Consider the following 23,474-nt stretch of genomic DNA (forward strand, 5'->3'; position numbering starts at 1 on the left):
TTGTTTCTGTTTTATTCCAAACTCTTTACTAATATTGATGATGTATGGACAGAACAAATTCCTTCAGCAGACAGAAATTCAGTCACAGTCGAGAGGAATAATACAACAGTAGATGGTGTTTGGTGTGAAAAACACACTTGTGAAAAATCATTAAAACAAACTCAGCCACCTCAACAATGGATTGTACCAAATACTGCATTGCAATCAGTTGGAGTGAACTACTTCTTAAGCATTTGTAATGGCAGCAATGGCACTTACGATTGGTGGGTCGGCAGGGGTCACTGTGAGTGCTCTCATTAGATTGATTGCTGGACACGGAGGACACACTGGCACTGCGGACAAAGCCAAAGGCAGCGAGGCGGGCAGCAGGCAGGTGGGAGAAGCCAGGAGGGCGCAGGCCAGACTGACCCGGTTTAGGAAGCAGAGACTTGGGAGCTACTTCTAATAGAGGCTTCTTCACATCCCCTGCTGAAATAATAAGAGATGATTTCATTTGTATTTCCATAAATGCACATATAAGATAAAGATCATTCAAATAATAACACTAAACTATTATTTTAAAAATTTGAGAGTGTAAACCTGACTTTCTTATGCAAACCTGACTTCATTTGCTGATAGTCATTACACCTGCATGGAACCCCCTTCCCCTCCCCCAACTGTCAAATTCACACCTACAGTGTTCACTGGACACAATGAACACTTATGGTTTGATTCAGGACTGGGGAATGTTCTCTTGGGAAATGTCTTAACTACATTCATTCAAAGCTCTGTAGGCTCTACAAAATGTTAATCTGTGAACTGGGGAGTTTCTATGTTTCTGTATGGAATGTCCACATAAACTCTTCATCTTGTTACATAATTAAGGAGCTGTGGTTAGAAAATGTAGAAATATTAGAAAGATACAGGAGATATGTTTATGCCTGTGATGACCTCAGTTCATTCATGTGCAATATCCACAAGAGATAAGAGATACTTCATGGATAGATGCATATTATGGTGTATTTACTGAGCAAAATTGGCAAAACCTTTAACGGGTAACCAATTCAATATGATTTTTATCTTTGTGTCTCTTTGAGGCCCTTGAATGTGTCATGGAGAACTTCAGTGTGGCAGTGCCTCAGCATTATCCCTTAAAACCTTCCATTCAAGCAAACTCAGGCAAGTTTATTTTGTTTTTTGAGGGAACAACAGCTGTTATCATAACTGTATCACAATACGTCCACACTTTACGTATGACTGAAAAAAACATGGGCCCAATGAAGTGGACACTGTGCATTGAGGCATGACTAGTAAAGTAATTTACCTGTTTTGTGTAAAGTTATGTCACAGTTGATTACTTTCTATTTTAAATACTCAGAATCCCAATAAGAGGCTCACAATAAAAGCGTCCAGTTATTTTTTGCTGTCTGTGCAAGGCCTCTACCAATCAATAGGAAAGTTATGGGAAGCCAAAAGACTAATCCACACCTGCAATCTCAATTTACTGATTAGACTTCAGGTTTGCTAAATCCTGACACCAACTAGCTTTTGCTGAAGTCATTAGCTTAGACGTTCACATATTTATTCCTACCTATATGTGAAGGTTGAATGATGTATTCAGTATCAACATGAACAATATATTATTTGTGTGTTATTAGTGTAAACAGATTGTGTTTTTATTCTAACTTAAATGAAGACCAAACCATATTTTAAGACATCTTTATACATACATGTAGGTAATTCCAAAGAGTTCACAAACTTTTTCTTGCCACTGCACTATATATATATATAAATGGAAGCTTGTTCAATGCGCAAAGGCTATTGCTATTGTAATGCTGGCATTTAAGTTTGGGAATTGTGGACTGCAGCAAATATCACAGGATAGCACATTATATGCAAAAGGTTCTAAAATGAAACACATTCATCCACTATGTACACGTAATACGCAAATGCTCAGTAGTAAAGCCTTTAGATGGGACTCTAATATTAGCATAGACTGATTCAGATGGAATATTCAATATAGTGCATTCAGTGTTAACTTTCTCTCAACCACTTATTCTTCAGGGCATGAAGACACTGAAATACAACTTTATTAGATCTGTGAGAGATCTCAGACAGAAGTGCTTTTCCCCTGCCTGGACTCACTTTATGAACTCAGAATTCATATCTAGGGTAACATACTGGTGACATCAATTATTACTGAAATTGTAAACATGCCAATCATTCTAATACATCATGTAACAGAAACGATTAATGGCCTTAAGGAATAAAGATGATATTAAGCTAAATAGGATTTCATAATTTAGAAGGCATTTAATCCCTGAGTGCAAACAGATTCTACATACTCAATTAGTCTGAGTGAAAGTAGAGGGAGCCTTTGAAAATGAATGGAAAGCTTTGAAATGCAGCAGATTACAAAAGTAGCAAAGCTCAGTAAACAGATTCAGAAAAAAAGTAGTGGCTCAGAACTCTTGAATTTGACTGCTATACACTTCAAAGGGCGAGGGTGTCAGAAGCTTCATGCATATGCCACCCTTGAAATTATTATAGTCCATAGCCTCACAGCTGGAGTGGAGTCTTTTTGCACTAGGTTGGATAATTAAAGAGGGAGCAGGTTGGCAAGGAGCATGTTAGAGTTTTTCTGGCTGCACTGCAGTGTAGCTAGTTAGTGACTGTCTTCCTACAATCTGTTTATGTAGCTTAGTGGGTATAATTACAGGTGAAATCCAGGGTAAATACATTTGTTTACTGCAACAATTCATTAATTAAAATTCTTGATAATTAATCATATTAGTTCCCTGAATGCAGTGCTAAATACTGCAGTGAATTGCTGGCCAGTAACTGCTCTATAATGAGTAATGACCCCCCCCAATTTCAGATAACTCTACACCTTGTTCAACTTTGAAAAAACTCAAAAAAATTATCTGTGCATACAGTTATCCAAACTCTTGTGCTTATGCAGGTTAAAGGCTAGCAGAAATGAGCATTATTAAAGCTGAAGTCATTTCTGGTATAAACTGGTGACAAAACGTGAAAAAAGATAATATTGGCTCATTTTTTTCAGATCATTCATGTGATTTGCTTTAGCAGCTAACCTCAACTCACATTAGGTAGTAGACCAACAACAGCTTCGTTAACTCATGACTCTATTCTCGCAGTTTACTTCTCATATTTCAAACTAATATTTGACTTTCATATTTTGAGGGCGTGCTGCAGAAAATGAACTGACCAAAATGATCATGTTATTTTGACATTTTAGAGAAAAAAACTGTTAAAATTGTAATAACACTGAAGTCATTAATTATTACAAAGTTCATTCATTTTTAATGAGGGCGTAAAAACTCTTGAGCCCTCTAGCTTCTTATTTGAACTTCCCGTTCCACCTTAAATGCTGCAGCAGTTACATTCAGGTGCCTGCACAGGTGTCAGAATGTATCTACTGACTGCTGTTCCATTTAAGGCGGAACGGAAAATTTGAACAAAAAGCTGCCGAATAAGAGTTACATTTAACCTTGTAGAAATTCTGATGCTGTATATAATCTGTATATTGTTCAGTTTTGTTTTTAATATTTTGCACAATAAAAATATTTCAGATATTTCAGAATCACCTTTATTGTTAAATTTGTTCTTCTTAAAAAAAGTGAAGGGATATCCCAGAATAATAAGACACTGTATACCTACAAAAACAGGACTACTTAAGCATCTAATGTAAAAACTCTTGAGCCGTTAGGTTAAAGGCTAGCAGAAATGGAACTGCTCATTTATTTTCATTAGCAGCTTTAGATTTCTTCAGAGAGCACAACTGTTTTGGGATTTGAGATTTTTTAAGCCTGGCCACTTAATAAAAACTTCTACTAACCTGTCGGATCTGGGTAGCAGTAGGTGAGTTGGCCAGTGGGAGAAGCATGGCTAAGAGGTGAAGCTGACCTCTGGCCAGGCATCATCATCCTAGTCTTGGTTGTAGGTTGCCTCGTTACAGCTCCAAGGCCCAGCTGAGGCCGGAGGGCCCTGGGTGAACGGTAGACACCAGCTACTTCATGTGCACTGTGCTGGACACCCCTGCCCACCTGGAAACAGCAAAGAGGTTCTCTTTGAATCAAGCAGCAAGCCAAGCTAGTAGACTGACAAAGGTACATACTATGAAGATACATTAATTGAGGATTAAATGAGGATGAAGCAGTCATGATACTAATGTCATAAACACTCACCTCGTGCATATATCTGTCTGGGAGTTCTCCATGAAAACTTTCTGACTTTCCCACTAGTTTGTGAGGCACAGTGTGACTGGGAGGTCTGATTCCAGACACCATCAGGCCAGGCGGGGAATAGTATCCTCCTTTCTGCAGCTCCTGACGATATTTATCATATAGAATATTGGAGGAACTGAGCACCGGTGAGCCTTTGGGCCCTCCAACCTTCTGCTCTTTAGTGGCTGGTGAGCTAGTGTATGCTGTGAGCCTCGAGGGCAGAGTAGATGTTTCATATGGACCCTCCGCAGAATGTGGCTTTGCCTGAGGGCTCTTACGGACATAGGTGATGATTTTTGGACGGACCTTTTTAGGCTTTTGAGGAGGGGAAGACTTCTGAGGAGATTCTGTTTTGGCTGGTGGTTGAGGGGGAACGGGTTTTGGGATACCAGTATTGAGAAAGCTTTTACTTGGTGGCTTCAGGCCACTGGTACCCCTTTGTGGAGAACCAGCAGGCTCCTGGCTTGTAGCTCTTGCGCTGACTGTCTTGGCTGGAGAAGACGGTAGTTGTCTTCTTGGGGATCCAGTATTTTTAGGAGATGGAGGAGTAGCAGGACCAGATGGACTGCACCACGGCTTTCGCCTTTCCAGGCTGGATGGGCTAGAACTGCGAGTTGTTTCAAAGGATGCCTGCTTCTGGTACAGTTTGGGTTCAGCTACTGCACACTGACTAGGTGTTCCCTTTGAGCCTGGCTTAGAGGATTTATAGTTCATGTCAAAGGTTTCCTCACTTTGGGATGGTTTACTTTTTAGTTCATGACTGGAATCACGAGGAATCTTGGTCAGGGAAAGAGAATGGTTGTCCTCTGGCCCAAATGGTTGGCAAGATTTTTGCTGCACTGCAATGTTTTTTGCATCTGGATCTTTGCATTCTTCCCTAATTATAGCCTGTTCTTCATCAACAGGATCTTCTTGGTGCCCAGCACTGTCCTCGCTGGCATGCCCTGTGTCATTGTGCTCATTTTTAGCATTTGTAATGCTTGGGTTACATTCATTTATGCCATTTTTCAGCTGACCTGAGGTTTCCTTGTATGTTAAAACATTTTCAGCTGGCTGTTTTTCTTGTGCTTCTAAAAGAGGTTCCTCAGGTAACATGGTATTGTTAAGATTGAGATCAACATGAGTTCCGTCAGCATGTAGAGAACTCCTGCTCCTATCTGAGAGAGTCAAACATGACTGTGAGGCAAAGGTGAGGTCCTCTGAGAGAGTTCTGTAAGTTCCTGTTTGTGCAGCCCAAGACTCTGCTGTTTGGGTCTGACCTGCATTTTCTAGGGCACTTGCAAAACTTCCTCCAAGACTGGACATTGTGGAGTGACAAGATACAAATACATCATTATCAGAGGTGACCTCAGCTCTAGCTAGACATGTCTCAGCTTCTTTGCTGATGAACTTATGGGAAACATTTTCTTGCTCCTTTGTGTCGGCTTGGGAGGCTTCATTCTTACTAGGGTCTTGTGGGTCCTCAGTTGGAGTGACATTGGTGTAAAGCTTCCCTGGGATGCCTTCTGCATCTTTAACATAGTTATCCTCTGATTCCACGAGGTATGCCTCCAGTTCTTGGCATTCCAACATCTCAAACTCTGCCAGTTCTGGGTCATCATACTGAGAGTCTGTGCCCCAGATGATGATTTTGTCCTGTTCCTCACTGTGAGCTACAAAAGACGACTCCTCCAAAGTTCTACTGTCTTTGCTTTGGATCTGATTGGCGTTGGTATCTCCATCCAAGGAATCCTCAGCGCACCTGTTGTTATTTCTGAGCTCCCCATGGCTTCCCTGAAAGCTAGATCCAACAGGTCCAACAAGCTTGTCACTCATGCTCATATTTCATTAAGATTTGGGTCTCTATGCTCTCATGGCTGTCACATCCATGTCAGCACCATTTCACTTGTAGGACTCTTCGCAAACGCTAGCAAAGAAAACATACTTGCATCTTTCATAAGGGGGAAGCAATCGCTGCACTTCCACGGACATCAGGGGCTGTTATTCTCAACCTGCTGACAAGGCAGAAAAAAATCATATTAAGCTAAAGGCATTCAGATGCCAGGTCACTGTATAAATGACCTAAACACAATGCACAAAGCCAAATCTAGAAGAGGCTATTTTGTTGGTATTATATTACTGTATAGTACTACAACACTGATAGGTCAGAAAAGTTCCTGAAGAAAACTTCAATGCTTAAATCAGCAACAAATTAGAAAGTTTTTTTTTATTAATTGCTAAAAACAATGTGCATTTGGATGGGTTGTGAATATAATTATTATATCATTTGACACAGCAAAAGAAGGCAAGATTTCTGTCACACATGCTTTATTATAGGCCTTATATAATTATAATTGGTATCTACTGTTGGATGCACGCTTGTTGTCAATTGTTATAATTATAATTTTCCTTAGACTCCAGAAATTGCTTACTTATTTACAACACCCTAGCATTTTCTCTATAGGCAATTTTCAACTGGCAAACCACACGACTATAACTGCTGTGCAAATTTACAAACTGCACTGCAGGAAGGAAATGCATTGTGGAACTACGTCTTCATCTTCTGAAAACATATCACTCACTGACACTGCTTCACACTGCATGTTGGAGTCTCAAAACTGTTACATTTTAATTAAAGTATTACAGATTTTTTATGATGTCATTTAAAAAATGATGAAAAGTACAGTGCCCACAAACCACAGAACAGAAAGCTTAGACTCCAATTTTCCCCAGCAACAAGGCTGGCTCCAGAGCCCTGCCAGTAAGAGGCCATTCCCTGAGGTAAAGCCACACTAATGTCCTGTGTCGGCACAGACTTTCATGAAAAAAACAAGGCAGGTGTGCAAACCAACTAAAATATCAAAATGTACCATTCACCTCTCAGTTCATACAGTCCATATATAAAAACTAAGCTGCAAATCAGCCTGACTCAAGTCCATTTTTTGTCACTTCTACACATGTTGCATTTTTATCTCCAAAATAGAAGGTTTACATGAGAAAGCACAAATGTTCTTAAAATTATGAAGCATTTCTATTGGTCTGTTTACCATGAAATTCTCATACAATGTAAAGGAGAGCTGCTGTGTTCAATGTAGAAAAAATATGGAAAAAATAGAGATGTTTTTTTCTGACTGTGATGATCCACTTATTCAGCCTAAAGTAGTTTAGACCCACCCATTCACACTTTTAGCTATAAGGAGGTGTTTCAGCTCAGACTGCTTGTTGAATGAGATGCAATACAGGACAGCCAGTCATTTACACCTATCAATCATAAAGGCACAGTAACAAAAACAGCCTAAATCTAAGGGATAATGAGAGGCTGAAAAACAGTCATTCAAAATACAATTAAGATAATCCTTTATTAGTCCCACAGTGGGGAAATTCTCAATTAGGTACATTAAGCCACATAGGTGTTAAAAGTAAGTGTACATGAAAATGTAGAATATGGTCCCTTTCATATTTCGCACATAACAATTCTCTAATGATACTTCATTAAGACCATAAATGCACATAACTAGGAACAGGTAACAAATGAAAAACACAACAAATATAGGTACTGAATATAATTTGGACTATTTGAGTAACTCGACAAAATGAATCAGACAATGAATTTGCTCTCTAGAGCCTCATTATTGTTTCCTTATTGTATCTGTTATGCTTGATTCCACCAATTTTCTTGTTCTGCTTTTTCCTCTCAATTCTGTCCATTCAGCTTCCAAAATCGAACCTACTTGCCCTATCCTACTTTCTTACTGTGGCTGTAATGATGTTTTTATGTTTGGATTTTACTATAAAATTATAACTACATATTTCTACATGCAATAAAATCTGAGCCATGAACTTCCTTAAGTGAGCATTAGTATTAGCATATTATTATTGCAGTATTATTACTATTACCATATAGTTGTTGTGGCTGGTTGCAAACCTGAAATAAGATTCTTTAAATTGCTTCTCACTGAATTGTCTTTTTTCTGCTGTAATAGTGCTAAGCATGTTTGTACACACTGCTATAAACAACATGAATGCACTGACCAGATGGTCAGGATTTTCAGACTGTGCCAAAAAAGCACATACACGTTTTTGTGCCTTTAAGGTATATGACTGTTCTCAAAGACTGTTGAGGGGTGTAAGTGTTAGATACAATAAAAGGCTCATTAAAAACAGTCATTACTATTCTAATTAGTAACTCTATAGTAATAGGATTATTTGAATGACTGACATACAAAAAGAATCATTTTACAGCATGACTGCTTGTTGTCAATTGTAAACACTGGTTGTCAAGGACTAATATCAAGTAGTTAAAGACAGAGCCTAGCTGCCCTGTCAGTCACACATGACAGATATTGTCATTTTCAGGTCAGCAGCAGACATTTAGACTTTGAGCACTTGGCTTAATGGAACCACTGTGCTGCTTGTCACGGCTTATAACTGAGGGAAGATCAGATCAGATATTGATCTATGTTTTGGTCTTAAAAGAAAATGGCTCAATGGAAAGCCCTATTATACGAAGAAATGCTAACAGTGATAGTACTGTAATGGTACTCAATGCTGCAGAAAGAATTTTCATCCTATATATGATTTACCCCCCTCCCAAGCCCCAAATTTCCCCCTCAACATCCACTGCACAGAGACAACTTTGCACCTGACCTACTTTTCCTACAAGGGTCCAGTGGTCCTAGAGTTAAAATGTCCAAAGCCTCTACAGAGCCTCTACCAACCCAGAAAGATTTCTAACATTCCAGCATGAAAGATATCACTGTGGAAGCCTATTCTCATCGAGTAGAGAGGGAAATCTTGATTTTTTTTGTCCTTCTGTTTCTGGCAACGGTATATTAAAAATGGACTTATTACATCAAAATGATGACTTACGTTCTCAAAATATTCATTTACTATCTCCCAATAATTATTTACTTTCTGAAGATATTTGTGATTAAGATGAAATGACACAGTATATTCAAATAACATAATTTATCACTGGTTAAGATTCTAACAAATCATTTTGACATGCCATGTCATTATTTTGACACGGTATATCATTATTTTGAGAAAATAAGTCATTATGTTGACATAGTAAGTCAATATGTTTAGTAAATAAGTCATTATTTTAAGATACAAAGACAAAATTGTGACATACTGCTGCCAGAAACAGAGATAGAGACCATTTCTGGAATAAAAAATATGTATAAAACATAATACTGATTTAAATCAAGTAAATTCAGTGCCTCACATTTTTTCAATGGTTGCGTGCAGAATAGTTCAGAATTCAACATTACACAACATTACGATTCTTTACGCAGGATGTACAGCCGACATTAGAATACATCTGCATAGGCTCCAAATCAAAAACTGAAATCTGCTTCCCTCAGTGGAAAATGTGTAATGGGTAATTGTGCAATAGACTACACATATTCAGAGTATATTGAACATGACAATGTTTCCTTTGATTTTTTTGGCTACCCATAAATATATGATAAACATCAACTCTTGGACAGGAATAGCCCATTGGTATTTGTGAGCTCCTTTCACCATTTTTAGCCCTTTTTTGGAAAATCTGTTGCACTATTGCAACCAAGGCTGGAGTGGGATTTGTTTTCAAACTGGGAGTTACATGATGCAGTCCAAACAACCCTCTCCCTTCAACACAGGATTGCCTTTGTGCAAAATAACTGCTTCTAAAATCTGCACATTTCCATCTTCTTCATTTCTTACTTATTTACAAAGTCTCACTGACTAGTAAGTTAAAATACTGAACCTGCCTAAAAAGCAACTGGATGTACAATTCCTGTCCTAGTTTTGTGTCATTAGCTCCAGAAAGAAGGGTACTGTTATTACTGCGTCCATCAATGCTGCAAAAACAAATACAGTGTAAAGACTGTAGAACTGGGAGCAAAGCAGTGGAAGAAAGTAATAGGGATAGAAAGCTACTTTGAAGATAAAAGGCAGGCCAGTCACTATTACTGATGTACATGTCTGTGTGCTTAAGCCACGCATCTCAGGATGAGCAGAGGGCTGATTGTTATTGAGTCTGGCAAAGGTAAACTAAGGTAAGAGAGGTATACCTCAGCAGGACAACGACACATTGATATCAAGTCCCTGAGTAATTGAATAGAGCCTCCTATCAACATGACAGAATGATCTAAGGAATTGTAGAAATGATAATAAATAAATGAGCATGACTGTTAATGAAGGAGGTCAGATCCTATGCAACGCCATAAACTCTAAAACCAAGTCTGTGCTCCAAACCAAAGTGCAAGCATAAAGCGGACAAATTGGTTGATTAGCTATCTTGCTTGTCAATACTTAGTAGCTACACCAGATGACACACAGCTTGAACTCAAATAAGCAAACAGTACTCACTGCTACCCTCTAACGGTTATAAAACAGTTGGAGGCTTAGGGATCTAAATCTACAGTATTGTCATGAATTGCATTGCAGCGTTTCATATTGTATCATAATATATTGTATCACTGTATCATGATCAGCACGTTAGATTGTGGCTGGTATGTTATCTTGTGGCTACAGCATTAGACTGGGACACTATAAAGCACAGCTAGTGTTTCAAATATTGTATGTATAACCCATAACATGTCTACTTGAATGCATTTTCTTTTCTTTTATATTTATTTTCATAAATTTGCCTCAACCCAACTGACAATAATGCACCCAATTCCTATTCTGTTTGCTGCAGTGCAAACATATAATTGCAAGAGCGAACAACTGAGGATAACAACTGCAGACTCCTTAAATAATTATAATTGTGATCAGCCAATTATGTAATAATTGTGACAGGCCTAATGCTGATCTTGAAATGCTAAGCACTGGCTGATACAGACACCACCGCAATATTTTTTCTTTAAATACTACTAAGCTTCAGAATGAGCTATTTTTAATTAAAGTGCTTCGCTTATTTATTAGATAAGAATCTAAAAGTAGACCATCATGCACAAACCATTCAAACACTACTACTCCACAGAAAGAAATACGAGGCTAACAGTGTCACATCTCACAATGTGAGGGAGTGGTATTTCAGCTTAGATTTATCACAGGATTGGATGAGAATCACTATTTTTTATCCTCAATATCTGATCCAGCATTTTCTGCTGACATCAACCCGATAACTATAGTCAGTCTCGGATCGGAGCTATCTCTATTTTTCAACTCAGTTAAATGCCACGTTTAGTTGTAATGTTAGTTCCATCATGAAACTGAGCTGGACTCTGGCCTTTGGTTCTCCAATCTTGCTCTACATCAGTGGATCCCAAACTGGGGGTACAGAACTTTTTTGACATAAACGTTTAACATTTACACTTCCTTTAATTTTCATTTAATTCCATTAGCCGGCCGGACAATTACACAGGTACTTCCCTGATACAGACAACATAAACACTTCTGCCAGGTGTTAAGTGCTAACTGTGTGAACATTGTTAGTCATGTACTCAATTTAGTTTCATTTTACCAAAAGCGGTTTAGTTTGCAGTTGTACTGAGTTGTTAGTCTGTGGCCTGCTGTAGTTAATGCTTAGCCATTAGTACTTTGGTTAAATATTTGAAGAGCTGCTTTGTGTTCGTAGCGCTGCTAAACACTATACAGATGACGGTACTGTGATGTATGTGACATGTGGCTCAGGAATGTTATTAGCTGTTTATTTTACAATCTTAGACTCTCTCACACACATATGTGCCTCATATTTACTACTGCCTATGCTGATGCCTTTATGAAGAAAGCTCACTCTTCATCCTCTTCATCACACTCCAGAGTGAACCACACCTACGACACAGGCCTAACATGATGTATTCACTAATATTCATTATATTATGTGTGTTGTGACATTGCATAATAAACACGTGATACTTAAAGAGAGACAAATTTCAGAAAGTTAAATATTTCATATATGCTTCATTTCAATATGCGCATATATGTGTGTGTAAGCAGGAGTTTTAATGTGTGACAAAGTATGGGACTGTAAAAAGATTGGGAACCCACTGCTGGAGATGATACCCATGATATACTCAGCAAAGTATATGATGATGTCATTTACCACAAAAACAACAACATATCATGCCCATGCCCTCCTTAAACATTTCATACGAACATTCCAGCAAATTTCCTACAGATTTGCAATCACAGGGTCCTACAGAATATAGGTATCACACATTCTACAGTCTCTAACACATGCTAGATGTCAACAGCTGTGGCTTGATCCCACCAACCATGACAGGCAAAACATTTATATCTTTTCACCCACATGCTTGAAGGTGTAATATGTAACACTGTTGTGGTTCTGTTAGGGCTTCAGGGCTGTATGTAACTGCTATTACTAAAAGAGGCACATCTACCACAGGCAGAGAACGAGTCATAAACAAGTTAAAAATGGATCCGCTGGAGCTGGATAGCGTCTCAATGCCTCAGTGAGGGAAGATAATGGATGCTGCTGGCTGCAGAAAGGAGAGATTGGCGATGTGACTCAAAATACTTGATCAATTCAGACCCGTTGCATTTCTGCAGCAGTCTGGCACAAAATACAGCTGATTGGCCAGTTCCCCACTTATTACACACTCTCAAAGCTAGAATGCCAGATTCACTTCCACACAAAAAGCATGCATCTCAGAGGTTTAGCACTGACTTACATTGAAATTTTCCTGAGTGGTTCTCTGAGGTGAATAAAAACATGCCAGCCTCATTTACTCTGGCAGTGTCTCTACGGTCAGTCTAAATTTTCATCTACCATCTGTCTCGGAATCTCTGTATCTCTGTGCATCACATGCATTGCTTTCAGTAAAAACATGCAGATGAATCCCTGTGAAGCTTAAGTGATAAATCTCACAGGGAATCTGTGACACTGTCTGTGTGTAAAATTGCAGTTTGTGGTGGTCTGTGTTCATATTAAGCAGTGAGATGTTAAGTGTGAAATGCTAACCAGACATACTCTGAGAAAACATACAGATGCTTTGTAGGGATGCATCGATATGGGAACTATGGGCTGATATCCAATATTTTTCATGTACGTATCTGCCAATGCCAATGCCGATATATAGACTTTTATAAAATGTTAAAACTGAGACTTAATCTACCTGGATTAGCATTACAGAGGACTACAGATACAGTAAAATAATAAAATGCAGATATTTCAGCCCAGTAGTCCAGAGTACAATACATTTGTCAGCAATTATCAGTTTGAAATATCAGTCAAATCTAAATATCTGTCCAATGCTGACAACTTTTTTTGCAGACACAGAGATCATTCCAATATCCACCAGGAATGCTTTGTTTCAGATTTCAATTCAAAGCCCTAAAAAGAGTGTTAATGTGCTTTAGAGAACAGTCACTTATAAATCAAATAATAGGCTGTCTTGACTTCATATGAAAATTTTAATGAGGGTAATGAAATTAGTCACATGGCCAGAGCCATTTACTTTAAGCCTGCACCTTAGACAGATGATGTCTGCATCAGAGCTCTTTGAAAGGAAGTCAATAAAACAGATACAATGTTACAGTCATATGCAAAAGGTTGAACACCCCTGGACAAATTAAAAAAGGTGAAATAAACTTAAATCAAATTGCATTGCACTTAAAAATGGTAGATGTGCAAAATGTTATTTCACATTTTATATTGTATGGTTTATTTTTCCAATAGGAAAATATACACAATATAAAATGTGCAATAACCATGGCATGGATCATATTTTACATTGTATTATTATTTATCCCAAAGTGTTAAGTTCAGCAATTAAATAGTAATTGTGTAATAAAATGTGCAGAAGTGGGTTTTCTGTAGAGGATGTGTTCACTTATTTTCACTTAGAAAATCAACAAAACATGTAATTTGACCAGGGGCACCCAAACTTTTGCACACAACTGTGTATATAGTATGTTATAATACAGTAACAACTACTATATTTCATGCATATAATCTTTAAAAGATGTATTATGGATCCTTTAAAAAGATTGTACTGCCACATTTGATGCTCACAACAGATGCAAACATGTGGCTCACATTTACTGTTGATAATCATAACTATCAACTGTTTCATTCATATTATCTTAACTTTGTCTGATATATTGGACATGATAGAACATCATGGGCCAATAAACACTACAACATTTCCATCATTAAATCATTATGCTGGCTCACTGTTTTCTGACTGACTGTGTTTTGGGTCAGATAAACACTTTGATTATAACAATGCATGGCAAAATTATTCTTCAGATGAACAAAAACATTATTTTTCATCAAATCAAACCTCAAATGCACTTTGAATCAGCAATTGCCCTGTTCCACGTTTTACAGTGTACTTTCTTAACAGAACAGACCTGTGTCTGTAGCTTCCATTCAAGCATTCCTTGCTACCACTCAGTATACTCCAAAAACTGCACTCTGAATAGCTTGGCTAGCTGTATGTTACTTGCAGAGCAGCAGAGCAAACTGTTCTGCTCTGTCAGCAATAGTAGGGAAGGTCAATCAATCAGCCCTAGCCAAACCTCCACAGTCCAGTTCCTCTGTAGTCAGAGATTTTAAAGGGCATCCTGCAGGACAGCACTGATGACTACTTACTGTGCAACATTGAGATTCCATTTATACTTAGAATATCCAAGCAAACTAATAATGTGTATGTAAAATATATATAAAATATATCTCTCTCGCTCTCGCGCTCTCTCTCCATGTATATATACAAATATATATAGTCAAATCATCTGACTGATACTAGCATACTATCTGTATAAAATATCCTTACATGAATAATGTAAACATATCTTAACCTGACATGAATGGTGTTAACAACTGCTTTAAGGCCAGCTTTATTATGTCTTACTCCTATAAGCAAAACAACAAGTCTGACCCACTTTCCAATAATCTGGGGTCTGGGCAGCTAAAAAATGACTCACCAATACACTGCCAATTATTTCCAAAGTATTTCAGAGCAGATAAAATAAAACAATGCCTACCATTCAGTCATCACATTCTTTGAAGCCAGCAGGAAAACATCAAGAACATCACTCATGCCTTTAGATCAATACAACCCAGGAGGGACCAAAATGGTGCTCCACAAGGGATTCCTCAATTAGAAAGAGAGAGTTGCAGGAGCTCCAATTTCCAGGCAACAAGCAGAGAGAGAATTAAGGCAGCAGTTCAATATTCTGGTAAAGGCTTCACAATATGGAAAAAAAATACTAATTGCTGTTACTAAGTAAAGGAAAATAGAGAAGAAAATTAGCAAATTAAACAACAAAGCTGCTGGTGTTCTCAGAATGATGGACTGACCACCAAGACCCCAGACCTCAACATTACAGAATGTGTAGAAGCAGAAAACGCAACTAATTTCTAAGACTGAACTTTGGAGTTGTCAAAAAAAAATATCCCTGCAGATTTCTTTGGAAAACTGAAAACAAATCTTCCAAAAAGAATGGAATGATTCAGTTATTAAGGCATCTATGTAATTTTCTGTTAATATGTTTTTTCCTTATTTCCCTGATCCTGAAAAAAGGATAACTTTTACTAAATGGCTATTCTGACTGAAATACATGATAGGTGGTGTTTGATTTTGTGCAGTACTATAGGCTTTGTTGCATATTTCACACTCAATATATCATCAATCATATTTCACAAACACCTTTAACAATTAATTATGATTTGGGGACAGCTTACCATCCCTGTCATAGAGCAGTTTAGCTAATCAAATGACTACTGAGACAAGTGTGAGCTACCTGCCTTCTTCCTGCAAATAACAAACCTCATAGTGAAACCATACTGAATCCAGTAGTGGTGATGTCTGGTTTATTTGTGATGCAATTCACAAATAAATAATGCATGATGCATGAGGCCAAGCATAATCTTAGGAAATCAGAGCAATCTTGCTGAAGACTAGCTAGGGGCAGCACTTCACGTTTTGTTTTTAGACAAAATTAAGCTGTACCAGCATGCGAATGTGGGCGTCCACTGTACAACAATAGCAGCAACTATCATTAAACAGCAAAGCTCCACTGCTGAAGTTAAAATACCAAACCGGGTCTATTGTAATGATCTGTAATCGGCTCCATTTTGGACACATTAACCCAGTGTTTGAAGTAACAGGGCGGCTCTTGCCAGATCTCCTGAGGGGGAGATATGGGGGATTCTGAGCCTTGGCCCAAACGGAGAGTGTATAACTGCCATCTTTCCACAAGATGTGCCCAATGGATCTGGCTAGTGCTAAGTGCTAATCTAAAGATCAGATTTCCAAAGGATTTAGCAACAGCAATTATATTTTTTATGAAAGCTCTGCAGCTCAGATAATAAACCTGTACTCAAACAACTCACTTACCTTTTAGTGCATTCCACTGGGCTCATGACAGGTCCATCCACTCATGCTCTCAGTGCTTTTAGCTGCTTCCTGTTTCGCTCATAGCCTCCTGTTAAGCTACAACTGATTGATAGTGAGAGAAAGAGACAACCAGAGAGAGAGAGAGAGAGAGAGAGAGAGAGAGAGAGAGAGAGAGAGAGAGAGAGAGAGAGAGATAATATCACACTGATTCATGTTAAAGTCTGGTACTGGCTGTATGCATTGAGGATTCTCGTTACATGCTCTGTTTTGTTGCTGCAACCCATTAGTCGTAGCCGCTTAGTTGGTAGTTCCTCTTTAGCTTTTCTTCTTTCACTTCAGTTTAACACATTTGAAGGTCCTTCTACTCTTAAGCTGCTAATGCTGCCAGAGGCGTAACATGTGAACAGGGAATTACTGCTGTAGTCATTAAGATGCTAAAAATCAGCCCCATCCCCCATTACATATTCAGAGCATGCCTACTGCACCTGTTCCCTAATCACACCCACTAACCTACGGGGGACGTGGATTAGACAGACATGTTATATCTGTGTTTCTCTTTGTGGGTGTGTTCATGTTTCTTCTGTACATGGCATGTATGCATGTGCAATTGTTGCATATGGTGAAATTTCGGACTTCACAATGATTTGATTTATGTCAATTCTTTAGGAGATGATACAACAATGGGATTTCAAACTACAATGAATACACCAATGTGAATGGAGGATCTGTCATAAAGTACATTTTGATCTTATTTTTATATTTGAAAATCGCTCGAGAATTTCATTTTGGTCAGAAATTTAAATGCAGGAAAATGCAGTAAAATTCAAATCTAAACATCTGTCCAATACTGCATATTTTTAAAAGCAAATATGTGCTGATACCAATATGATTCCAGCATCATTTTGAATCCTTAGTTATTCTAAATGATTATCATATACAGTACTGTGCAAAAGCACTCGAGAACATTAGATTATTGTTATTTATCTGGTCAGTGGGTGTTTATTTGCTTAAAAAACACTATTATTACAATAAATACAAATAACATGAACCCCTTAAAATCCCAGGGGTTATTACATCCTAAAGCTTATTATTCAATAACTAAAGGGACTCTAATATAAACTGAGTTATTCTTAGGTTTTATTCTTAGGTATTTTAGGTTTTGGTTTGTCTGATCAATATTTCAATATTTCATCTTCAAGTTAAATCTAGTGTACCATGCGATGACTGTGGGCATCAAAGTGAAATGTGGAACCAAACTTGTGCACTTCTAACAAGCTGATATCAACTACTTTTTTGAAAACAAGAGATTTTTTTGTTACTTTTGCTGCATTAATGTTTGTTTGCATCTATTCTTATAGTGTTATAAGGAGAAACAAACTTCCTGCCAAGGTAAATGGTTTTAAACAATTTGCTTAGGTGCCTAAGACATTTGCACAGCACCGTTTACAGTGTTAGGCAGAATACTTTGAAAATAGTGAATATTGAATACACTCTCCTAAATGTATTCAGTAAAATATTGCATTCCCGTACATAGAAAAGTAACATATTCAGAATACATTCCGAATACATATTAACAAGGTATATGGGGAAAACCTGCAGTTGTAATTTTTAATTCACGCTGTTTCTTGCTGTTATTTGTTGGCAGTTTTCTTCATGTAATTCTATTTATGTTTAAAGAAAAGCTAACTTATTTAAAATGAAGTTTCAAAACTCAGCATTATTTTGGCTCTCATTGCCTGCTTCAGTCCACTGCTCCTCCCACAAGCCCACTGCCATCTCATGAAATACGCAAACAGTTTGTCACATCCCAAAGCTAATTTGACTATAAAGTGGGTGCTATGTGATTTTCAGTTGATGGCATGGTTTGTTTTTAATTTAGTGGGCAAGTATACTAAAAGTGTTCTTCTAAGAATTTAAACTATCCTCAATATTTCCTTTACAGAATGTAACTTGGACTGAATACAGATATTTAATTCCTGTGTTCTAAATACATATTCCCACCACTTGTATGTATATCATAATTAAGCGCACATTACTACACAGCATTTAAATTAATTATAATAAATTCTGCTACTCCAGAATTAATGCATTAAAATCACCACCTTCAGACTGATGTGCCATAATGCACTGATGCCTTTTAACCCCACTGCTCTCTAATGTCTTAGCTCAAGCAGCGATGGTGAGAGCAGTTCCAGCACGTTCAGCTCTCTGAACTGGAGTGTTCATGAAATATTAACTAAGGAAAACACAGGCCGCGCCCCTGTTCCTCTACAACCAACCCTCATTCGCTTTATCTGAGGAGAAAAAAAAACAGCTACAGAAGCCAGAATAACTAATAGGTGTTTTTCAATATGACCAAGCCAGATGGAGGTTATGTAGACCTTCATAAATAAGTCATTACACATTAAAATGTCTCTAATAATCACATTTAGCTCATATGTTACATGTGTTGTTTGAATCCTATTGCAGGGGTGCCCAGTCCTGGTCCGGGAGATTTACCAACCTGCATAGTTTAGCTCCAATCACAGTCTATCACACCTGATAAAGGCCATCTAATAAAGGCCTGCAGGGGCATCTGAATAATAGAGCCAGGTGAGTTGGATCTAAACTCTATGGGGTAGTAGATCTCCAGGTCCAGGATTGGGCACTCATGTCCTATTGTATTATGTGTTCTGGAAGTTGAAATAGTACAAGTACAAGCAAACTAGGCAGCATAAAGCATATATAGCACTTGAATAATCACTGTCTTTAAGCAGTATTCATATTAGAAAAATGAAACCTAAAAAGAGAACCTGCAGAAAACGGCAATGTCTTAGATAATGCATGCAGTGTGTTGCTCTGCTCCCAAACTGTCTATACTATAAAGTACACAAGAGACAAAAAGTAAAACACACAAAAACATGGTATAAAACCACAGAAGACCATGTACAGTATCTGTCTAGCTTCTGCAACAGTGCACTTAGAGGTCTTTGTGCCAGTGTGACTTCCTCTCTGCTGCTGTATGGAGAACACTGCTGAATTTCTCCTTATTGCACCACAACAGCTCACTCCAAACACACAAAACAGACTACTGCTCTAAGTTTGATCATAAACAGACATTTTTTTCACAGTTGTGCTATCAGGCTGTACATGGGACTGCAGCCAGCAAGATCAATGTTTGGTAGCTGTATGCAAATCTACTCATACGTAATGCCAGAATGCAAATGAGCATTTGCTCTGTGTAGGACATTCAGGCAGGGTTGTTAGAGCTGAGACAGGTCCATTAATTCTGGGATTGATTAACTAATTAAGTTGGATTCAGTTAAACACAAGCCAAAAACAATGCAGCATTAAAAAAAACAAAGACCTTCACTAAAACTAAAAGCAGACTGTTGTTTAGCTTGACTGAGGCTTTAAGGATAAATCATGAATGCAACTTTGCTATTTTATATATTTTACAATATATATATATATATATATATATATATATATATATATATATATATATATATATATATATATATATACCCTATACACTATATGGACAAAAGTATTGGGACACCTACACCTAAATGAAGCTTTTATGACAACCCATTCTAAATCCATAGGCATTAATATGGAGTTGGTCCCTGCTTTGCAGCTATAACAGCTTCCACTCTTCTGGGGAGACTTTCTACAAGATTTTGGAGTATGTCTTTGGGATCTGTTGCCCATTCATCCAAAAGAGCATTTGGGAGGTCAGACACTGATGTTGGACGAGAGGGCCTGGCTTGCAATCTCTGTTCTAGTTCATCTCAAAGGTGTTTGATGTGGTTGAGGTCAGAACTCGCCCAACCACACCTTTATGGACCTTGCTTTGTGCACTGGGACAAAGTCATGCTGGAACAGAAAAGGGCCTTCCCCAAACTGTTCCCACAAAGTTGAAAGCATACAATTGTCCAAAATGTCTTGGTCTGCTGAAGGATTAAGATTTCCCTTCACCGGGAGGGTCCTAGGCCAACCCCTGAAAAACAACCCCATTGCATCATCCCTCCTCCACCAAACTTTACAGTTGGCACAATGCAGTCAGGCAGGTAGAGTTCTCCTGGCATTCACCAAACCCAGACTCATCCATCAGACTGCCAGACATAGAAGTGTGATTTGTCACTCCACAGAATACATTTCCACTGCTCCAGAGTCCGGTGGCGGCGTGCTTTACACCACTCTGTCCAACGCTTGACATTGTGTTTGGTGATGTAAGGCTTGAATGCGTATGCTCAGCCATGGAAACCCATGCCATGAAGTTCCCGGTGCACAGTTTTTATGCTGATGTTAATGCCAGAAGAGGTTTGAACTCTGCAGTTATTGAGTCAGCAAAGCAATGATGACTTTTATGCACGGTGCACCTCAGCACTCGCCAACCCGCTCTGTAAGTTTACATGGTCTGTCACTTCGTGGCAGATGCTTCCACTTTTCAATAACACCACTCACAGCTGATCGTGCAATATCTAGAAGTGCAGAAATTTCACGAACTGACTTGTTGCAATGGTGGCATCCTATTACAGTACTACGCTCAAATTCAGTGAGCTCTTTCAAGCAACCCATTCATGCAGACTGCATGGCTAGGTGCTTGATTTTATACACCTGTACTAATCAGACTGAAGGAAACATCTGAATTCAATGATTAAGATGTGTGTCCCACAACTTTTGTCCATATAGTGTATGTATGTATGTATATAAAAAGCAAAAATGTTGCAAAAATGAGTTCACAAAAGTTATACAGACATGAAAAAGCATTCAATAAAGGGGAATTCAACCAATGTTTAAAAGGATTTCTGCATAACTCTGCATAATGCATTCAGAGGTCTTTCATGTAAACTCAGATTTCTTTACAGTGGTGGTGATAGGACCCGGGGTCACCATGTGTACAACACAAATATAGACATTTTATGTACTATTCAAAACCTCCAGTGAACCTACACGTGTCTTTTAAGGTTTGTCAAATGTAATTTTAACCACAACTTATCTCAAAACTATTGTAAAACAATGACTCAGACATCAGGCAGCATACTCGTAACTGTTTAATGCGATGACTTTTTGTGAGGGAGCTTTTAGAGGCATTAAACACTTAAGACGTCTGGTTCCTATTAGCACCACTGTGAACAGTTCTGACTTAAGCTCTTTCTAAAATGTAGAATTTCACATCAAACAACTCTGACTGACTTTGTCTACATCTTGACCATTTAATTAAGCAGAGTTTGAAAAATCGGTGGAATTCCCCTTTAAAGCAAAGAGCTTATGAAGGCATAGCGCTCTCTCTCATATATACAAACACAGAGAGAGGGAGAGAGAGAAAGAGAGAGAGGGAGAAAGAGGGAGGGAGAGAGGGAGAGAGAGAGAGAGAGAGAGAGAGAGAGAGAGAGAGAGAGAGAGAGAGAGAGAGAGAGAGAGAAAGCTGTGCGTTGTTATGGACATATTAAACGTATCCATCATTAGACATAACATTCACAGATAGATACATCTAACATTACCTACGAACTCGTGCGCGCGCACCACACACACAAACACGTACCCCACACAAAACGGACACTTCGGTTTGAGCACACACTGTACATGTATAACCCGGTTAGAGCCGAATGATCCAGGTCACGCGCGCAGTGAGAAATGTCCGCGGAGCCGCGCGCTTTATCGGCACAGCCGCCGGATCCCCGCAGCCGGTCACAGCAGCGGCCAGTGCACCATCCAGCCGCGTCCCTCACTGCGCTGCACCGCAGGCGCCTGAGGTGACAGGTAAACAGCCCTGCACTCCGCACGCGCTGCTCTCCGCTGAGAGCCGAGTGAAAAGCTCTTACCGAGGCTGAGAGCGCTCCGGGGCTGCTCCGCACGGCTGCTGTGCGCTGTCTCTCTCGGCATCCTCGGCGCAGAGATGCAGGGATGGAGGGATGGAGGAGTGGAAAGAGATGGCAGGCACGCTAACGTATAGCACAGCGCGGATGCTGAACGTAGGAGTCTAATGGAGTTTGTCACTTTGCATAAAATGTGCTTGCAGCGCCGCTTACTGGCGGGCTGAGCGCTCACAGTCCTCATCACTAAAGCTGACAGAGCTGAGAGCAGAAACACAGCAGAGACGCGATACCGCTCAGATTCTCCTCAGTCCGATGCCAGATCATAAGGAGACCCCGATACAGATACTTGTAAAGTTCTCTTGTATTCAAAAGTTTGAGAGTTTGAACCACTTCAGACTGCTGCCGTCTCACTGTCCTTGTTTCATGTGGTTCATATGGTTCAGGCAGATCTCTAGCTTAGTCAGTTGTTAAAAGCCTCTGTGCAATTTTTAAATTCTGGATAATTTTGGAGAGGCTATCTTTGGAAGTTCAATCGCTTAACCGTGTTCTTTAAACACGTTTTAAACACATCTTTCTTGCATTTTATTTTCTGTCATGATGTTCACTATAGAACATTGCGTTTGTGTGATTTTACATACCAAAATATTCATAATTCATTTTTACATGACCATTTCACTCTTTAACCCTCACAGTTATGCAAGATGTTTCTGTGACTGTGCGTTTAAGATTGTGATATGCAAATGAGCTCTGTTCTGATTAGCTGCTCTGTATTATGGCTTATAACACTCCTCATAATTTCAGTGTGAATGGGATGAGCTAAACTGCTGTAGTCAGAATAGGCAGATAAATATAAATGTTTTTTTATGACATTACAAAAATATGGACTGTATGCACTGGGGAGTGAATAGTATATTTTGACTTTAACAATGTTTACATATTAACCAAAAAACCTTTTTTTAAAAAGAGAGAAATTCAGTTTTCCATGACATGAACACTGCGTTTGCCTGTGCAGACAATTCTCGTGACTATACTGCCCTCTAGTGGTAAAGCATTGGCAATGTCAGCATATTTTTTGAAGTTCTCTGAGCCACACAATACATGCTTTTTAATTAGCTTTAAAAGACTTACCCTACCAGCATCTCCTAGATTTTTGAAGTAAGATTTCA

General features: G+C 38.7%; 1 protein-coding gene across 1 annotated transcript in view; it reads right to left on the reverse strand.

Moving 5' to 3' along the window:
* Positions 1–22,439, reverse strand: part of mtus2b (microtubule associated tumor suppressor candidate 2b) — a 47,940-nt gene extending 25,501 nt beyond the window's left edge. Inside the window, exons 1-5 of the mRNA XM_036563438.1 lie at positions 22,315–22,439; positions 16,505–16,606; positions 4,188–6,220; positions 3,839–4,046; positions 259–468 (exon numbers count right to left, since the gene is read on the reverse strand). Coding sequence (XP_036419331.1) covers positions 259–468; positions 3,839–4,046; positions 4,188–6,047 — 2,278 coding nt within the window. The 5' untranslated portion in view covers positions 6,048–6,220; positions 16,505–16,606; positions 22,315–22,439. The remainder of the gene's footprint in view (positions 1–258; positions 469–3,838; positions 4,047–4,187; positions 6,221–16,504; positions 16,607–22,314) is intronic.
* Positions 22,440–23,474: the final 1,035 nt, after the last annotated feature.

This window comes from Colossoma macropomum, unplaced genomic scaffold (assembly GCF_904425465.1).
Source record: "Colossoma macropomum unplaced genomic scaffold, Colossoma_macropomum, whole genome shotgun sequence".
Taxonomy (NCBI): domain Eukaryota; kingdom Metazoa; phylum Chordata; class Actinopteri; order Characiformes; family Serrasalmidae; genus Colossoma; species Colossoma macropomum.